The sequence below is a fragment of the Rhynchophorus ferrugineus genome, unplaced genomic scaffold, assembly GCF_030347505.1.
Source record: "Rhynchophorus ferrugineus isolate W39M unplaced genomic scaffold, kcgeb_rfMv2 rfM3, whole genome shotgun sequence".
Taxonomy (NCBI): Eukaryota; Metazoa; Arthropoda; class Insecta; order Coleoptera; family Curculionidae; genus Rhynchophorus; species Rhynchophorus ferrugineus.
Genome location: NW_027472582.1, coordinates 38,980,195 through 38,999,381, shown reverse-complemented (window position 1 = coordinate 38,999,381; position 19,187 = coordinate 38,980,195). Strand labels below are relative to the sequence as shown.

Genomic DNA, 19,187 nt, shown 5'->3' with positions numbered 1-19,187 from the left:
TTGGCACTAGTATTACTAGCAAGTTCACGTAGAAAGTTATTCATGGTGTTATATTATTCAATTTGGAAATTCAACTTTATCTTGCTAAGCCTTAGCATAATACAATTTCTTCTTCTCTCCTCTTTTTTCTTATAATAATTCTAAAATGTCTTTAGGGTACTCAATACTGTATATTTTTATTATTTTCTATATAATTTATCAGGTGTCTTGCTATGCTGAGTATCCCTGACTAAATTTAATTATCTTTTGAGAGACCTTGTAGTATAAACGGTGAAAATAATATATATAGATAGTGCTATATCATTCTTATTCTCTATTTTCTTTTAGTTGCACTTTAATTGGCTGTTAACCTTCCGCTACCAAACTGCTTTTTGGAAAAACGTTAAATATGTAAAATAATATGTAACATATTTAATTAATTCATTGAAGCACTGTAAAATGAATGTGTTTATATGTATATTAATACATTTTTGACATCGAAAACGGTGCCGTATTAATATATATTTTAAAAGATGTAAAAATCAAAGCGATCTATGTTCCATGTGCAACATTTACTGCTTTGTTGTTGTTCGCTTTATTTTAATTATGGAGCATTTCTATGTCACGAAATATATTTTATAAATATTTTAGTAAAACACGTTTACTAAAAACTTTTTTAATAAAACGTAATTTAATATTTGATATGTAACAAAACTGTTCGTATGATTTCGAAACGCTAAATTAAATTTAAATAAAGTACTATTAGGTAACTACTAATTTTCGCTAATTATTTTTTAAAAAATAATTACAGTACAAATCAGCTTTTAAAGGTAAAACGTATTTATATCTTATATATAAAAATGAATCGCAAAATGTGTTGGTAAGCGCATAACTCAACAACGCCTGGACCAATTTGGCCAAATCTTTTTTTAAAATGTTCGTTGAAGTTCAAGGATAGTTTTTACGGCGAGAAAAATTAGAATTATTGCTGGAAAAACCCTAAAAATAGCCCTTTTCTTTTTCCCATACAAATAATTTGTAACTAAAACGTAGTCAATTTGAGCTTTATTGCTATGGTATAAAGTTCATATTAAATTACAAGCACTCACTGTTGTCTAAGCAATGTAGGTGTGTTCCTAACGTCAAAGATCATATCTATCAAAACAATGTGAGTGTGTGCGTTGGAGCACAGAATACATAGTTGGAGGAGTTTAATGTCGCGTTCCGAAACTGGCGTTTCTTTTGTATTAGTTTCGGCACGCGAGATAAAATGCATCAGTTTCCACGTCATTACATCAGTCAAACAAAAATCGCGTTACCAATAGTGTTTTATTATTTTTAATATCCAAATTTTAAATAAATGAAACAATTCGTACGGCTTAAAAGGATTTGAGTTCAAGTCATATAAAATTTAAAAAAAAAAGTTGTCTGTTACAGATGACTTTTGACAGATGACAGATGAATTGTCAACTGATACACGAAACAAATTCGTATATCGTGTTTTGTGCAGAGTGTTTAGTTAGTTAGTGTTTGTTTAGTTCGTGATTAGTGAAAAAATAATTTATATTTGATATGCCACCTATAAGACGAAGCAATTTAGGTAGAAGAACCAGAAATGCTATAAACCAAGCTAATTACCGATCTAATCGTACTGCACAAGAACGTGATGACGGAAATGAACGTGAAAGAATTCGGATATCACAAACGCGTGAAGCGCGAGCGCGACATTCAACTAATAATCGCGCAAGTTTGAATCGAGCTGCTTTCAGTTACGATGTGTCAATTGACTACAGTAACTACCAATGTGTTGTTATTGGTTCTATGAACTTGGTTTGCTCACACTGTAAGGCATTAAAATACAAAAACGAAGCCAATGGACTGTGTTGCGCAAATGGTAAAGTGAAATTGATACCATTGGATCCACCACCAGAACCATTGTACTCATTGGTTTCAGGAATAGGAACAGATTCTATACACTTTTTGACACATATCCAACAATATAACAATTGCTTTCAAATGACTTCATTTGGGGCAACAAATGTAGTTCGGGAAAATTTTATGCCAACTTTCAAGGTATGTATTATAGCAGTTACTCATAATTATTTTAGCGAATAAAATTTTCTGTCACCAAAGTTAAGATGTGTTACTAATCTTCAATTTCTTAATCATTACGAAATATATCACTTAGTCATCATATTATATGGTGATTCAGTTTCAGTGACACTTTTATTATATTTTATATTTGATAGATATTAGTTAAAACTAAATATATACTTTTTAAGATCAAATATTATTTAAGTTTGATCACTGACAATCCATTAATTTATACCACACCATAATATTTTTTTTATTTACAGATACAAGGGCAAATATATCACAGAGCAGGTTCACTGTTACCAGTGTCAGATAGCGACAACAAATTCCTGCAAATTTATTTTATGGGCAATTCACCACAAGAAATTGATCTGCGTTGTGCACATAACAATTTAGTAAAGAGGTCTATTCTAGAACAATTACAAACTTTATTTCATCAACACAATCAATTGATTATATTGTTTAAAACTGCCCTGGATCTGATGCCATCCGATAATCACAAAATTGTAATCAGAGCTGATAAAACACCTGCAGGTCAACATACAAGACGTTTTAATGCACCAACTATTGATGAAGTTACTATCGTTGTAGTTGGAGAAAATTTGGAATCCCGTGATATTGTCTTACATCGTCGGAATGATCAATTACAACGTATAAAGGAAACACACCGCTCAAATGATGCACTGCAATATCCCATTATATTTTGGCAAGGTGAAGATGGCTACGATTTATCAATAAAAATGATAAATCCCATTACAGGTAACTAAAATATTAGTTTAGTTATGGCGATAATATCTCAGTCACTATATTATGTATTTGAATGTTATTAAAACAAAATCTGTTTACAGGTTCTGAAACCAACAAAAAAGTCAGTTCAATGAACTATTATTCATACCGCCTAATGATTCGGGAAAATGAAGATAATCACATATTGAAATGTCGGCGATTATATCACAAATATGTTGTTGACATCTATGTTAAAATTGAAACGGAGAGATTAACATTCATCAGGTTGAATCAAACCAAACTCCGATCTGAAGAGTATATTCACCTTCGAGATGCGATTAATACTGATGGAAATGCACAGAATGTCGGTCGGATGACTATTCTTCCAGCAACATACATCGGAAGCCCTCGGCATATGCACGAATATGCTCAAGATGCCATGTCGTATGTTCGTCATTATGGTACAGCAGATTTGTTCATCACATTTACATGCAATCCGCAATGGATAGAAATTAAGCAGGAGTTATTCCCTGGGCAATCACCCATTGATCGTCATGATATTACAGCCAGAGTCTTTAGACAAAAGTTGAAATCTTTAATGAATTTCATCGTAAAACATAATGTGTTTGGTGAGACACGCTGCTGGATGTATTCTGTGGAGTGGCAGAAACGAGGATTGCCACATGTAGACATTTTGATTTGGTTGGTTGAAAAGGGAAGGCCAAATGAAGTTGATGCAGTGATATCAGCTGAAATCCCTAATGTACAAGTAGATCCTGGATTGCATGAGGTAGTTATCAAAAACATGATACATGGTCCCTGTGGAACTCTTAATCAAAATTCACCGTGTATGATGGATGGTAAATGTTCAAAACGATATCCACGGACATTAATATCGGAAACAATTACTGGTAATGACGGTTATCCATTGTATCGTCGCAGATCGACAGCAGACAATGGAAAATCAACAATTGTCAAATTAAATCAACAAGATATTGAAATAGATAATCGTTGGATTGTTCCATATTCACCCATTTTATCAAAGACATTCAAAGCACACATCAACGTTGAATCTTGCCATTCAGTGAAATCGATTAAATACATTTGCAAATATGTAACCAAAGGGAGTGATATGGCTGTGATTGGAATTGGTGCAGAGAATTCTAATGATGAAGTTACCCAATACCAAATGGGCCGCTATGTCAGTAGTAATGAAGCAGTTTGGCGAATATTTTCTTTTCCTATTCATGAGAGACACCCTTCTGTTGTTCACTTAGCTGTGCATTTAGAAAATGGACAAAGAGTGTATTTTACAGCACAGAACGCAGTACAAAGAGCTGCTCAGCCACCATCTACTACATTAACCAGTTTTTTTGAGACATGCCAAAACGATGATTTCGCACAAACATTGCTATATTCTGAAATGCCAAAATATTATACCTGGAATCAATCCTCAAGGAGATTTATACGACGGAAACAAGGAAAACCAGTTCCAGGATATACAGATGTATATTCCACCGATGCGATTGGCCGGATTTATTCAGTACATCCAAGCAATGATGAATGTTTTTATTTACGACTGCTATTAGTCAATGTACGTGGCCCAACATCATTCCAACAGTTACGAACTGTTGATGGTGAATTGTGTGGATCCTATAGAGAAGCGTGTCAACGTTTGCAATTGCTTGAAAATGACGCTCATTGGGATCAAACTCTCAATGATGCTGTAATATCATCACACGCTCATCAAATACGAACATTGTTTTCTATAATCATATCTACATGCTTCCCATCATGCAACCCAATTGATTTGTGGATGAAGTACAAAGATTATATGTGTGATGATATTTTGTATCAAATACGGAATAGAATGGGAAATCCAAATATACAAATCAGTGAAGAAATTTACAATGAAGCATTGATTTCAATTAAGGACATGTGCTTGATAATGTCAAACAAACTATTAATTCAATTAGGCCTGACCGCGCCCAATCGTCCAATGCATGACGCTTTTAACCAAGAGTTGCATCGAGAAAGACTGTATGATCTCAACGCTTTGAAAGAATTAATTCAAACAAATCTTCCACTGTTAAATGAACAACAGAAGTATGTATTTGAAACTCTTATGAAAGTAACAAATGATGAAACTGGAGGGATTTACTTCTTAGATGCACCTGGTGGTACAGGAAAAACTTTTTTGATTTCATTAATATTAGCAACAATTCGCTCACAAAATAAAATTGCACTTGCACTCGCTTCGTCGGGAATCGCAGCAACTTTGCTTGAAGGTGGTCGAACAGCCCATTCAGCACTAAAATTGCCATTAAATATGCAAAGCAATGAAACTCCAACCTGCAACGTTCCGAAGAACTCTGCAATGGCAAAGGTTTTGCAGCAATGTAAATTGATTGGTTGGGATGAATGCACGATGGCACATAAAAAATCTTTGGAGGCTTTAGACAGAACCTTAAAAGATCTACGTAGCAATAATAACCGATTTGGTGGTGCAATGATTTTATTAGCAGGAGATTTTCGTCAAACATTGCCAGTGATTCCACGATCCACAAATTTCCTATAGACATGTTGACTGGCTGCATTAACTTTCCTCAAAGTTTTTGTCAGTTAACTCGATCAAAAGATGAACTTATTCAGAAGGTGTTTCCAGATGTTTCTCAAAATTACAGAAACCTTGGTTGAGCGAACGAGCTATACTGGCTGCAAAAAACATAGATGTAAATGAATTAAATTTCAAAATTCAAGAACAAATTACAGGCGAATTGAGGATATATAAATCAGTTGATTCGGCTACTAATCAAGATGATGTAGTCAACTATCCACCGGAATTTTTAAACTCGCTGGATTTGCCAGGATTGCCACCTCACAATCTTCAATTAAAGGTTGGATCGGTGGTTATAATGTTGCGAAATATCAACCAACCGCGTTTTTGCAACGGTACACGGTTAGCGATAAAAAAATTACTAAACAATGTGATAGAAGCAACTATACTCAAAGGAAAGTATAAAGGAGAAGATGTTCTCATACCGCGCATCCCAATTATTCCAACTGATGTGCCATTTGAGTTTAAACGACTACAGTTTCCAGTGCGGCTTGCTTTTGCTATGACTATAAACAAGTCCCAGGGGCAATCATTAAGTGTTTGTGGTATTAATCTAGAAAACCCATGTTTCTCACATGGTCAATTGTATGTTGCCTATTCCCGTGTTGGAAAACCATCAGATTTGTTTATCTATGCGCCAGGTAATCAAACAAAAAACATCGTATACCACAAAGCACTACAATGATAATAATAATAATAATTATGATTCACATGATTAACAATAAAGCGATTACTTACTTTTCAATCCTTATATATGTTTTATTTAATTATTTTTTATTCGCAACGCCCTATCACCAGGGTGATGGTTCTGTTCAGGAGAATTTTTTAAAATACGTAGGCACAAAAACTGCCACATTACAAATCTTTTTGACAGGACGAAGTCTGTCGGGTCAGCTAGTTATGTAATAAAAATGTAAAATGGTTTTGTTACCTATAAACGAATATGTAACAAATATTAGTTGAAAAAATCATCGGTGCTCTAATGACAGAAAGCCGGTTTATTTAAGTTCAGATGATGAATTAAGATGAATATATTTCGAATTTAGCTAAGTGCAGATAATACGTGTCAGCACTTCTCATGTTTGTAAGAGTGGAGAAAAGGCAATTGCCTTATTAATGAAGATATTTTTCACAAATAAAAACAGCTGGGCCATCTATGCTTTTCATCATTCTAAACCAGTGACGGTACGTTAAAAATATTTATTAATAATTAGGTGTTATTTTTGAAAATGTTTGAATAAATAATAAAAGATAAGGTTATATATAAGGAAATTAATTTTATTATTTGGATTTATTATAAGTGTCATATATAACATTGTTATTGTTAAAATTGTTATTGTTGTTAGTGTTAACGAATCATAATACAAGTGGAATATACGAAATTTACTGAAATACTATGTAATTATTTTAATTCAAAAAACCTATATTTCAGCAATAATCTTTGTACATTAGATGAACATCATCTATATATTGATTATTACCTTTCATTAGAGTTTTTTGAGCATCATCTATTTTGTAAGTCATATACGACGATAAATTGCTTTGCTTTTTAGTACTGATTGACAATACATTTGTCTCCGAGGTTTTATTATAAAAAAGAAAGTTAATTCGTATTGTCGTTTTTATTTTTATTATAAAAATAAAGATGATTCATATATTTATTTATTATGTTAATCTTATAATATTAATGCTCTATTTCGCCAATTAATTACCACTAACTTATAGTTAAACTGATTTGTTGTTAAACGAGGAAACAAAATTCTACACCTTTATAAAATATATTTAATTTTTCATGAATTGAGTGATATCTATAGAGTAGTATCTGGGTAGTATATATGAAATTTGCGAAAAAGCGAGGTAATTATTATAACAGAAAAACCCATATTTCAGTAATGGAATATGGAATGGAATTATATTGTTATTGGTAACATTGTTATATTCCATACACATTCATATAACATATAACAAATGTCCGCTGCTGCTTCTCATTGTTCCAAAGATACAAGCGGGCCAATTTTCACTGACTCTGCCTTATTCATGCCGAGTTGAATTTGATTAACAGCCTAAGCTATGTAGATTATATTGGAAAATCTTAAAGCGTTTGATACAAGTCCTAATCGGGATATTCCTCCAGTTCTTCATTACCGAATTTGGCAACTTGGAACCGAACTTTTTACGGCTATTTTTAAAATGCAAATGTCATTTTCGAGAAGTTTGTTTAATGATAATACGAGTATGATTTACTTTAAAATACTTCGCATTTTGCCATGACCTTTTACATAATAAAAGAGTGATATAATACTTCCCACAAAGACGTATTTGAAGAACAATAATGTAGTAGTTTACTCTTCAATCATATTAAATTTATTGGGAGGGAGTTTTAACAGCAGGTGTTTTGCGGGCGAATACCTAATAACATTTACAGAGGAAAATTGTTGCAATGTTTACTAACCAAAATATTTTCCATAAATTTCTATACATTGTTCCCTCTTTCTGGAAACAAGGCGATAACGCATGGAAAGAACAATATTGCTTTGGTATTTTGATCGACTCATTTTCGTACTTATTCAGCATTTCGAAACTGTGCCCCAGCCAAAAGGCATAGGCTAGGTACGCCAGAAGTTGTTAATCCTAAATCCTAAAAATATTGCAAGGTGCGGCCGTGCGTTGCAAAAGCAAGAGGATCTGCCGAAAAATGTATATGTATTCTTGACCGCTCCACAAGAAAAGCCATAGAAAACTATTTTTACCCCTCAAGCAAATCGCCTGATTAAAAGCTTCAAAATGTCATTCTCAGTCAAAAGAAAGAAATCTGGTCACAACACGAATTGACTATTTCTATGATATCTGCTATTATGTTTCTTGCTAAGCTAGTTTTTGTTCCAATAAGTCTTAAAATTCATTGTGTTCGAATGTATTTTGTCATCCAGGCTGTTCTTTGTTATTGGGATCAAAATCACCACTTTTAAATCATTAAAGCCAAAACCAAGAATGATGGAGCAGTCTCACTATAAGTTTATACAGTTACTTGATGAGCTGGATCAGCACTTTTTTCACGTCAATTAAAAGTAAAGAATATTGAAAGTGCAATTTTGAATATTTCATGATTAGAATCTGTATATATTGAATACTATACTGAAATTTCATGTAGAGCAATGTTAATGCTATTGAATGTAATAGTTGTTTCCAGTGATATTTGGCATTTTCACCAACAGATATTGCTGATATATTGCAAAATACACACGTGCGCTTAATACAACATAAAACTTTTTTAAATAGAATTTTTTTGTTTCTGAAACATTCGTATATAATTTTTTTAATATACTTTAGAATTGTTATTAAATTTTATTTTAAATATTTAAATAACATAAATTTAATCAATTTCTCTCTAATATTTTACAATATTTGTTATACTCTGATCATTCGTTTGATTTTATTAGATAATTTGTAACGAAATAATTGGCATGATTTAGATATCTGTTTGTGCAGTTACTATGCATATTTAACAGTGATAGATCCATGTTAGATAAATCCTGTTGCATTTGTATGTGATTAACAAGTTAAATAATTCTCCTTTCCTTTATATTTGGAGAGTACGGAACTCTATAATTCTAGCTGGGTAATTAAGATGAAATGTAAACAGCTTACCAAATAAAAGCAAATCCATGCCGATGGTTTCGGTATACCAACAGATTAAATCGATAAACACATCTGATATTTTTGAAGTACAGTTAAGAGATATCTAGCTTTTTAACTATTATTGTCTCTATAACTATAAATATTTCATATACATTTGCATTCATTTTGATCATCGATATCTATGTGTGCAAATTAGTGAAAAAGAACCAGTGTAAACAATTGTTAAACAACATAACTTAATTGTAAAATTCGATTTCAGTTTAGACATTTGTCTACATGAAAGTATTCATTTTTCATTTCGACATTCATTATACGATTATATTGATTAAAACGTATTGTTACCAATTCATTTCAATAAATTAAATAAGCAAAGTGGCACTAAACACATTCTTATATATAACATATAAAATCCAAAGTTATTATGTACATATGTCATCTAAATTTGTGATGCCAAAACGTAGCAATGTTGCCGTATCAATTCTGAGTTTTAGTTAGGTTTGTAACAGAATTCTAATCTAAATAAAATAATAACAAAAATACTGGTATCAAATATAGTTTATTTTAACACTATAGTAAACCTAACGTATATAATCTCGAAATACTTAAAACTACAATTAAGTACACAGTTATAATAGTGTGGAGGTTAGGGTTGTGTTTGATTATATTTGCATTTAACTCTTTCCCATACCAACTATGAGTTAGAGCTCTAGGCGCAATTGTAGTTATATCCCCTAGATGCCTAATGCACTGAATTGTATATCCAAGTAATATATTTTATTTTCGTTAGAGATTATATTTACCTTTTACGCCTAGTTCTTGGGTCCTTCCGTTCAGTATTTCTTTGTTAAGACATTTTGATATCACTGTATTTCTCTTTCGTTTGTTCTGTTAGTACTTGTATACATCTTTCTTGATAAAACTAGATTTAATCACTGCATTCTTCTTAATGCATTTGCCATATCTGCAAAGGAGTTACTATTCCTTCTCTCCTGGCGCATTTTAACCAAATGCGCATGCATATTTTAAATAATTCAGACAAATCTGTGCACATAAATCTTTTGCACTTTATAATAAGATTTCCTACAGTTATAATATATTAACAGTATACTCACCTTTACTTGTTACCACTCTCATCACCCTGTCTTAGAAATTGTCAGTATTGAATCAGGTCATATTCAGAAAGCTTCATTCAAGTGAATAACTCATCTGTTAATATCCTATTTAGCTAACATTTGTTTACAACTCCATCATTCATCAATTTCTTCTTCAATGAGTCCGATAGAATTCAGCCAAACCGAAGGTGTTATTAAATATTCCAGTTTCCAGCATGAAGTACAATATATCTGTAAGGAATTATTCATAAATGTTATGACTAATAAGACCTAATCAATTTTTTTTCCAACGTTTGCCTTTTTCCGTCAACATTTGTTGTCACTATTCTTATTATCATCTTGCCATGAGTGACCATTGTCTACATTGGTCCCATTCTGAATTATCCATGTCTCATATAAATACATAAATTGAAATAATAAGTCTTCCTTCATCTTATTATATGCTTTTAAAAATTATATTTTTTTAAAATTATTATCAGGAATTTCCATTGGACTGCTTTGATACTTTTCAAACTAACAGTTTCCTAAAATAATTGTATTAAATTATGTTTGTATTGAAACACTACTCACTGTTTTTATACGTTTCATATATTTAGTAGGTCTGATAGAGATAACATCAAGCTGATCTTGATTATATTTTTCATTTTTTGAGGTATTTCATTGACCGTGTCCATACTAATATTCAGTGCAGCTGTAATAGCCTAAAAAATATTTTCACTAAAAATCGCAGCAATTTAATATTTAACAGTAGAAATGTTTACTTCTCTAGCGAATTTTACTGGCAAGAGGAGGCATCCATTATCTCGTTCGTGTTTAAAGTAACCGACTAGAGACGCAATCTGTTCTGTCTGGCTTCCGAATTTTTAATCAGAGTAATAATAAGCAGCTATTTCAAATGTATTAAAATAGCACTAAAAGCACTAAAATAAAGTTTTCCGGTTTATAACATCTTATCACTATTGTTTTGAAAAATTTTGCATTCGTTTAACAACCGGACGACTTTGGCAGGTAGTCGGCTAACATATTCGTACGTATCAGATACAGCATTGTGTCTCTTATTGACTATATTAAAATGCGAAGGAAAATATTGTATGATTCTAAAACGAATTTACAAATTGCGGCAGGTGTATTGCCTGATTGTCTGATACATATGGATGATGTATGTACAAATAACTTTGGATAGACTATATATTAGATATTGTGTATTAATTCAGAATCTATATTACTACATATACATTCACCACTATAATTCTAGTCGAAAATCTGCCTTTGTTTAATATCGCCTTTTTAATATATTTGCCTGGAAGATTAAACAATACTCCGATTTTATTATTTTAATGTACAAAATTCCATTTTCATATCAGTTGTCTATGTGATATGTGGTATGGTAAGTCTATGTGTGTCTATTCATGTAAGAATAATTCTTTTTCAATTTCTGTTTATACATGTTTATGATACCGATTGCATTAAAATATGAAGACGTTCTAGAAGAAGTTCTAGTTGTCTAGGGATAATATCTCGTGGTTGATTGATGCAGTTTTAACAATGCTTATATATTTTATTCGTAATATATGTATAATATTGTATTATATTATATATACTTGTCCTAGAGTTTCTCATAATATCACTTGTATTATATTCGTATAATTTAAGCTGAACAATTAAGATTCGCAAATGCAAATGTTGCCGCCGTTAAATTAAACCAAATGTAATAATTCTCAACGGTGTTCAATTTGGTGTATTAACAAGGCAAATCGATGAATGCAGCTGAGGTTTTTCGAATAATGAACGCTCAAACTATTTTATCACGGCAGAAATTTGCATCGCAAAAATAGAAAAAATGAATTTGGGGAGTTGAGAAGAAAGCGTTTCATTTTACATTTTTATTAAAAAGAACTTTTGTATATTTAATTATGTTAAAATTATTGCTTTAAAGACACATTTCAAAGACAAGAACTGGGGCTTTACTTGTAGTTTTTTTTGTTTATTAATTTGCTTTTTCTAAAATCAATATATGGCTTTAATTAGTCGTAGAAATGCTATATTATTATTTTTTTTGCTTGATAGAGTGTTATTATATTTTATTTGGTTAAATGTATTAAGGTACAAATTAAAATCTGCTTTTTTACAAACAACTGTTTAAGTGACCAAAGATGACTACTTTTGAGTTCAATGAGTGATATTTGCAGTTGTATTGCTTTTGCCTTTAATTGCAAAGAAATATTTCAACCAAAGCTTAGAACTATAATGGAAACATATGTTGACGAGCATATTTGTGAAAGAACGTGAGGGGAATGATTTTTGACACTAAAATCAGGTGATTCCCGCGTAGAAGAGAAAGAACATCTCAGACTTGTAAGGAAGTGTGAAAATTCGAAATTCGAAAATCTCGCTGGCTCATTAGATGTTACACAACAAACCATTTCGTCCGTTCGAGGTCTTAGAAATAGTTAGAAAAATAACATTAGATACCAAAGGAACTAAACAGAAATTGCTCCAATGACAGGAACGAAAGAAGTCAGTGTGACAACCTCAAGCGGAGACAATCAATCGTATGTACCAACTCGGTGTGTACTACGAGTTGCTAAAACTAGGTGAAACGATCATATGAACACTTATCTCTCGAATTAAACTTTTTTATTTAATTCGGTTATTAAAAGCACGGCATTATATAAGGGATATAGATTGCGCATGTCACTCGAAAGATAGGCTAAAGTTGCGAGTAGTGTTGGTCAGTATATCCCCGATAAAAGATATAATAGTGATTGCTATAAAAGTGTGCTATAAAATTTTATTTTATTTCAATATGTATTTATAATATGAATAAACATAGTCGACCTACAGCTATTTTAACTGTCCTAACGTCCTATCAATTTCTTCGTAATATAACAGCTAATAACTCAAATTATGTAATTCTTTATAGTTAGCTAATTGGAGACGAAAAATAAATGATCAAATTCGAAATACTCAAGCAGATTGCATTTTATTTAGGACGAAATATTTTCACGCTCAAGCAGGAATAGCTATGTTTTAAAATTTTCAATTATTTAATAGTGAAATAACAATAAGCTTGGTAGAGCTAGCCTTTAACATTTTCCTTTATAAAACAATGATGTATAAAACTGTATCAATACTTTTTGTATATTTATGGAGCTCACTATAATAAAGTACACTAGGATACCGCTTTAATAGTATTTTAGATAGATTTAATAGTATTATTTATATATACTATTATAGAGTTTTTCATTGTAAATAACATAAACATGCTGAAAGTTTAAATTCACAGTCTAAAGTTTATTTTTATATTGTTCTTTCACTAGGTAGCAGACCTAGGATCTATTCTAATAGAATAACTTAGAATAAGTTTATTATTTAATTTATTTTAATGAAGTGTAAGGTTTGTTAAAAAGATTGTCCAGTATTTGTAAAATATCTGTGTGAAATAAGACACTTCATTTGATAGCACGATCTATTTATTTGATCATAATACAAATCATTTGAAAATGATGGCAGCGATATACGTTATATATAAATATAACAAATATATACGTTAGAAAGTTGTTTATCACCCTTGTGTTTTTAAAATTATTATTTAACAGTAATTAATTAATATATACTTGGTCTATTTAGTATGTGAGGTCAAAGTTCACATTGCTTGAAAATGATAGCAGGGGTGTACGTTATAATTAAATATATACGTTAGAAAATAGTTTATTAACTTTGGGTTTATGAAATAGTTATTTGAGAGTAATTGTATGATATATACTTGGTGAGCACAATTGTGTTAAAAATGTTTAAATAAAACATAAATATATCATAAAGGTAGTTTACCTGAAGCTAAGGAGAACTTAACTTTATAATACTATTACTAATTTATATATTGATCTTTAAAAATATTACAGAATAATGAGAAAAATAGACAAAACAAATAAGATATGTCTGATGGTAATGTAGAATATTATAACTATTTGCTGTGTTGTTAAGGAGAGAAAACAATTTTGTATATAAAGTACAATTTAATTTCTCTCTCCTTTGCGCAAATGAATGCACAAAGACGAGTTTGTTCATTTAACTGAATAATACAAAAATATATACAAAGGAAGTTAAATCGATACGTAATAGTGAAGGAATTCTGAATTTGGTGGAAATGACTTACCAAATTGTCTGTCTGGTTTAGCTAATAATGATTTTGACATCTTTTCTTTCTTCTTAATTCTGATTAAATCTTGACTCTCCTGACTGTTTCTTATTTCATGTTTCTGGGGCAACTTCTGTTATTCTCGTTAATTCTAACGTACTCTGATGACATTTTATTGGTTTTGGTCTTGGTTCTGTAACTATTTCTAATTATTTAGCCCATTCTTCAGTCAATTCTTTTGAAAATTCTGTATTCGTTACATTTCCGTTCTGTTCTGATAGCAAATTCTTTAGAGTTAATTATAATTCTCGTTATCGATGTATCGTATTTTATCGCTGAAGCTCTTCCCTCGGGTTCTTGGTGGTGGTTGAAAAGGATGGTTCAGGAGGCCCTTTTCATAATTCAGAATTCGGGGAGGGAAAAACTTTTCCAACTAGGAAGTTCTCATGCTGATAGAACACATGCGTTACGAACTCTTAAGTAATCGAAAATTCCACGATATTGGGCCTTCCTGAAGTTTATGCTTATATACAACATAATCTCTGCCAGGTCTAGCTTCTGACACACTTCGTCTAGCCTCGATATCTGAACCCCCATTAGCCGGAACAATCAGCAACGAGCCGATGAGACATCCTTTTTTTCAGGCGCTTGTTTCCTGTTTGCTGGGTGTCTTTCTTATATTGACCTAGCTTCACCAAACATTCGATACAATGCGATATTTTATGTTTTCTCAAGTTATAATTTGACCATGTCATAAATATCACAAAAACCAGTTAAATGGTTTAATAAATTAGAACCATAAACTATGCAAAAGATAAAAACATCGTAATATTCGCAAACTAAAATCAAACAATTTAATGATTTGCCAGAATAAAGCTTTGATTGAAAGTTGATTGAGTAGAATATATCATAAATATAAAATCCTAGATAATAGGACTTGTAAAGCAATATCAACAAAAGGCGCATGCTCACTTAAAAGAAACCCGATCTATTCTAGTAGAATTTTCATATTTCTAAAATTAAGGATATTGTGGCTATATCAAGGTATTTTAAGGAAAACATTGAATGGGTCTTGAGATTTTAAACACGAAAACAATCTTGACAAGGACAAAGACATAACATAATTCCATGAATTTCCAAAATAAAGTAGACACGATTTTTTGATTTTTCTCGTATAATAATAGAATGAAGGTAGGTATTGGAAACAATAACCAAATAATTCAATTTAACATAGAAAACCGGAAAAATTGACAGTGCACTACAACTACATATTGTTACAAACGATAAGAATTTTAATTTTAAATCTAAGGGTATTGTAAATATTATTATCAGTTTGGAATAAAATTTCCATGATGATAAAATAGAATAAGCGTTAATTATTCGAAAAACCTCAGCGACGTCTATCGATTTACGCTACCGATGCACCAAATCGAGCCTCAGTGGGATTTATTACATTTGGTTTAGTTTAAATGCGGACCCATTTGCAGTTAACGTTAGAGGATCTTAATTGCTTAAATGTTACCGCTAAAACTAAAGGAAAAGGAAATCGTTTAATTTGCTAATGACCAACGCTATATTCCAGATGTATATAAGCAGCTTAATGTGTATAACTTTAATTTGCTCTAAGTGGAATATACAAAATTTACTGAAATATTATGTAACTATTATAATACAGTAAACAATATATTTTATTATAATGATTATAATAACCAGAGCCTTTTGAGCATCAGTTTTTCCGTAAGTTATATACGAGGATGGATTGGATTAAATTATATTCAAATACTATTACAGAATTTTTCGTATTCACCGAATATTAAATTATAAAGTTCATTTTATTTATACAACTTTTTTTCACACTAATTGGACAAAAAATTGTTTTCGAGATTTTATTATAAAAAAGAAAGTTTACTCGTATATACATTTACTATATTTTTATTATAAAAATAATGATCATTCGTATTATCACTTATTATGTTTATGTTATGATATTAGTGCCATTTCCACTAGCAATTAACTATTTTATTTTTAAATGGCAAAACTAAAACAGTATACCCGTAAAAAATTTAAATTTTTATGTATTTTGTGCCCATAGGCTGCTTAATGTAATTATTATAATTCTAAAAAACTATACATTTCACTAATGATCCTTGTGATCACCTAAATATTAAAATCATCGGGATACTCATTATAACTCTATTTCATAAGTCATATAGGATGACGAATTGAATTAAACTATATCCTGATACTGTTACATTTTTATTTACAACAATTACACTATTATTACTATTACTTAATTATAAACTTATTACACTTGTTATAAAAATAAAAATGATTCATATATTCAATTTTTATTGTCATATTCTGATATTAGTTCTCTATTAGGACACCACTAACTTACAATTATAAAGTAAAAGCACACAAAAATTGTACACAAATATATTGAATTTTTCATTAATGAAATAATTTTTTTTGTTTAAGTCTAACGTTATATTCCATATATGTATGATTTATTTAATGTGTATAACTTCAGTTGACTTCACGTGGAATATTGATGAAATTTACTCAAAAACTATTTAATTATTATTATTTAGAAAACCATATATTAAATAAACTCTATTTTTAATAATTATTGTCATTAAATGAACTTTACTCTTCTGTAAAAATAATTCGGGTGCGAGGGCTCTTCCTGCAAGGGGGATCAAAAGTCAACCTCACTGTGCGCGGTGCACCCTGCGCGCAGTTATGTTATCTTATTAAAATCTCGACGAACTAAATTTAGAAGAACAATAATTTTGGAAAGGGTTTTTTTTTCTTTAATAGTGCACAGAAAATAGAGGATATGAATAATAATTTGTGTAAAAAATATAAGATGAAATGAAATTTTAGGGTAGAAATGGCCTAAAGGAGTCGAGGGGTGGGATAAGGGTATCTACTACATGCGATACAACTACACGCGAGGAACAAACCTTAGTCCCAGTGATCTGGAAACAAGCTAGCTTGCTAGCTCGAGGGAAATACTTGTCCGTTAGGAAGGAAAGCGGTAATCACCATCAGGTATCCAATCTCAGGCAAATAAACGAGCTGTGATCAAGTAGTAGAAGATGAGGAACACTCTGCTGACTAAAGGTGATTTAAAGTGAATTGGGGAGCGTCAGAGGACGATCTGTAACAACGTGTGCCACCTCGCTGATGGCTCCGAGGAAAGCTGTGTGGAGACAGTGTATTTTACTTGTACGGAGGGTTTTCGTGGCATTGGCGAAACCAAGTATTGGTTTGAGAGGCCAGTCTAAAGCCAAAAGTCAATAGGACATATGACTGATATTTATTAATTATAGAAATTATTTAGATAGTCACATACGAGAGTCGAGCTGCAGCAATTAAGTATAATGTAGAGTATTTGTCAAATATTATTTGAATCGATTATATTGATGTTTAGTTAGTATTTTTTTGAATTTATTTAGAACATATTTGTACGAGACAAGGTAGTATCGCAAGTCATTTTAAAGGAAAAAATTGTTAACTGTCATTGGTACTCACATACTGCGTACTAGTGTTTTCCATGTGAGACATGGAATCCTGTTCTCACGCCACTCTTATATATATCACATTACTAAAACAGACACAGACAAAAGTATTAAATAATGTGGTTTAATAATTGTACTGGTGAGTTTTAATTTAAATCGAAATGTTGAGCGCATAAATGCAACATCTATTTAATTATGTAGAATAGATAAATGCGTATTTTTTAGTGTTTATTTTTCATATTATATAATATTATATAATCTCTCTTTTACAACTAAGGATTTATTGTCAACGAAGTTTACTGCTTTACATTGCCATTAAACAATTCACCACAGCCTACTCGACAGCGAGCAACTTAGTGACCGTCCACAAAAATATCAGTGAACATCTCCCAACATTTCGCTGTCGTTGTTATTTTTTTGTATGTATGGTTACTTCTTCAATATAAAAGTGTTCATTTGAGTTTTTATGAATTTAGTGCTTTTAGAACTTCTTTTAGAACTTCGATAAAAGTACCAACTTTTCGATATTAGTCGTACAAATAAGTTTCTTATACTCAACAAAATATAATGCCACACGTAAATTCTGATTCAAAACGTCTTACGGATATCTTTTAATAACATCAACTTCAAATTATATATATTTTATATATGCGGTACCAGTTTTATTCGATTTATTATCGTTAATTTGAAGAAATCTCTATATGATACACACACATTTTTGACACACCTTAGTACTGAGTTATAGGTGCAAAAATTGTCGGGTTTATTGGCGAACGGTAATTTGAATAGAATAAGTAGTCAAAAATCAAAAATGAATAAAGACACATTATGGGCAGTTCAAACTGAAATGAGCCATCATGAGAGATTATTGAATAAAATCAAATCTTTAAATAAGATATATTTTAACAGTTTCTCCGTATTGAACTTTAATATTTTTTAGATATTCTTTAATGTAAATATTTTCATTAAACGGCTATACCTTTTCTATCAATTTATATTGACGCTTAATTTACTATTTAACTTTAACTTAATTTAAATTTAACTATTACTATTTAAATAAACTTTTCAGTTAACGGTTTAATTGAGTTTATATAATACAATCTGGAACAAACTTTGTGACAAAACCTAACGAATCGTGCTAAATTTTATAGAAGCTATATTTTTTGGGGCAGGCATAAAAACCGATACAAGCGATGAGGTCGTCTAATTAACGGTAAAACTATTCTGTCGCCGGTGAAAATTTGAATTTTAAATCAACAAAAATTTATCGGTACGATTAGAGGGAAATTACAGTCAATAAAATTAAGTTCAATTAAAATGATCGTGCTTCGTCGAATAGCTGTGGGTAAAGTGATATT

The 19,187-nt window shown here is 30.9% G+C and overlaps 3 protein-coding genes across 5 annotated transcripts in view; 1 reads left to right on the top strand and 2 right to left on the bottom strand.

The window, feature by feature from the left end:
* LOC143193658 (ATP-dependent DNA helicase PIF1-like) overlaps positions 1–5,582 on the bottom strand; it is a 187,075-nt gene extending 181,493 nt beyond the window's left edge. Inside the window, exon 1 of the mRNA XM_076399982.1 lies at positions 5,512–5,582. Within this exon, the coding sequence (XP_076256097.1) occupies positions 5,512–5,527 (16 nt within the window). The 5' untranslated portion in view covers positions 5,528–5,582. The remainder of the gene's footprint in view (positions 1–5,511) is intronic.
* LOC143194144 (uncharacterized) overlaps positions 1–19,187 on the bottom strand; it is a 626,523-nt gene that overhangs the window by 100,865 nt on the left and 506,471 nt on the right. The gene's annotated exons all lie outside the window — the stretch shown is intronic.
* LOC143192671 (uncharacterized) lies at positions 2,701–4,488 on the top strand. The gene is made up of 3 exons (XM_076398147.1): positions 2,701–2,832; positions 2,922–3,484; positions 4,459–4,488. Exons 1-3 carry the CDS (start codon positions 2,814–2,816, stop codon positions 4,486–4,488), a joined length of 612 nt encoding a protein of 203 aa, XP_076254262.1. The 5' UTR covers positions 2,701–2,813.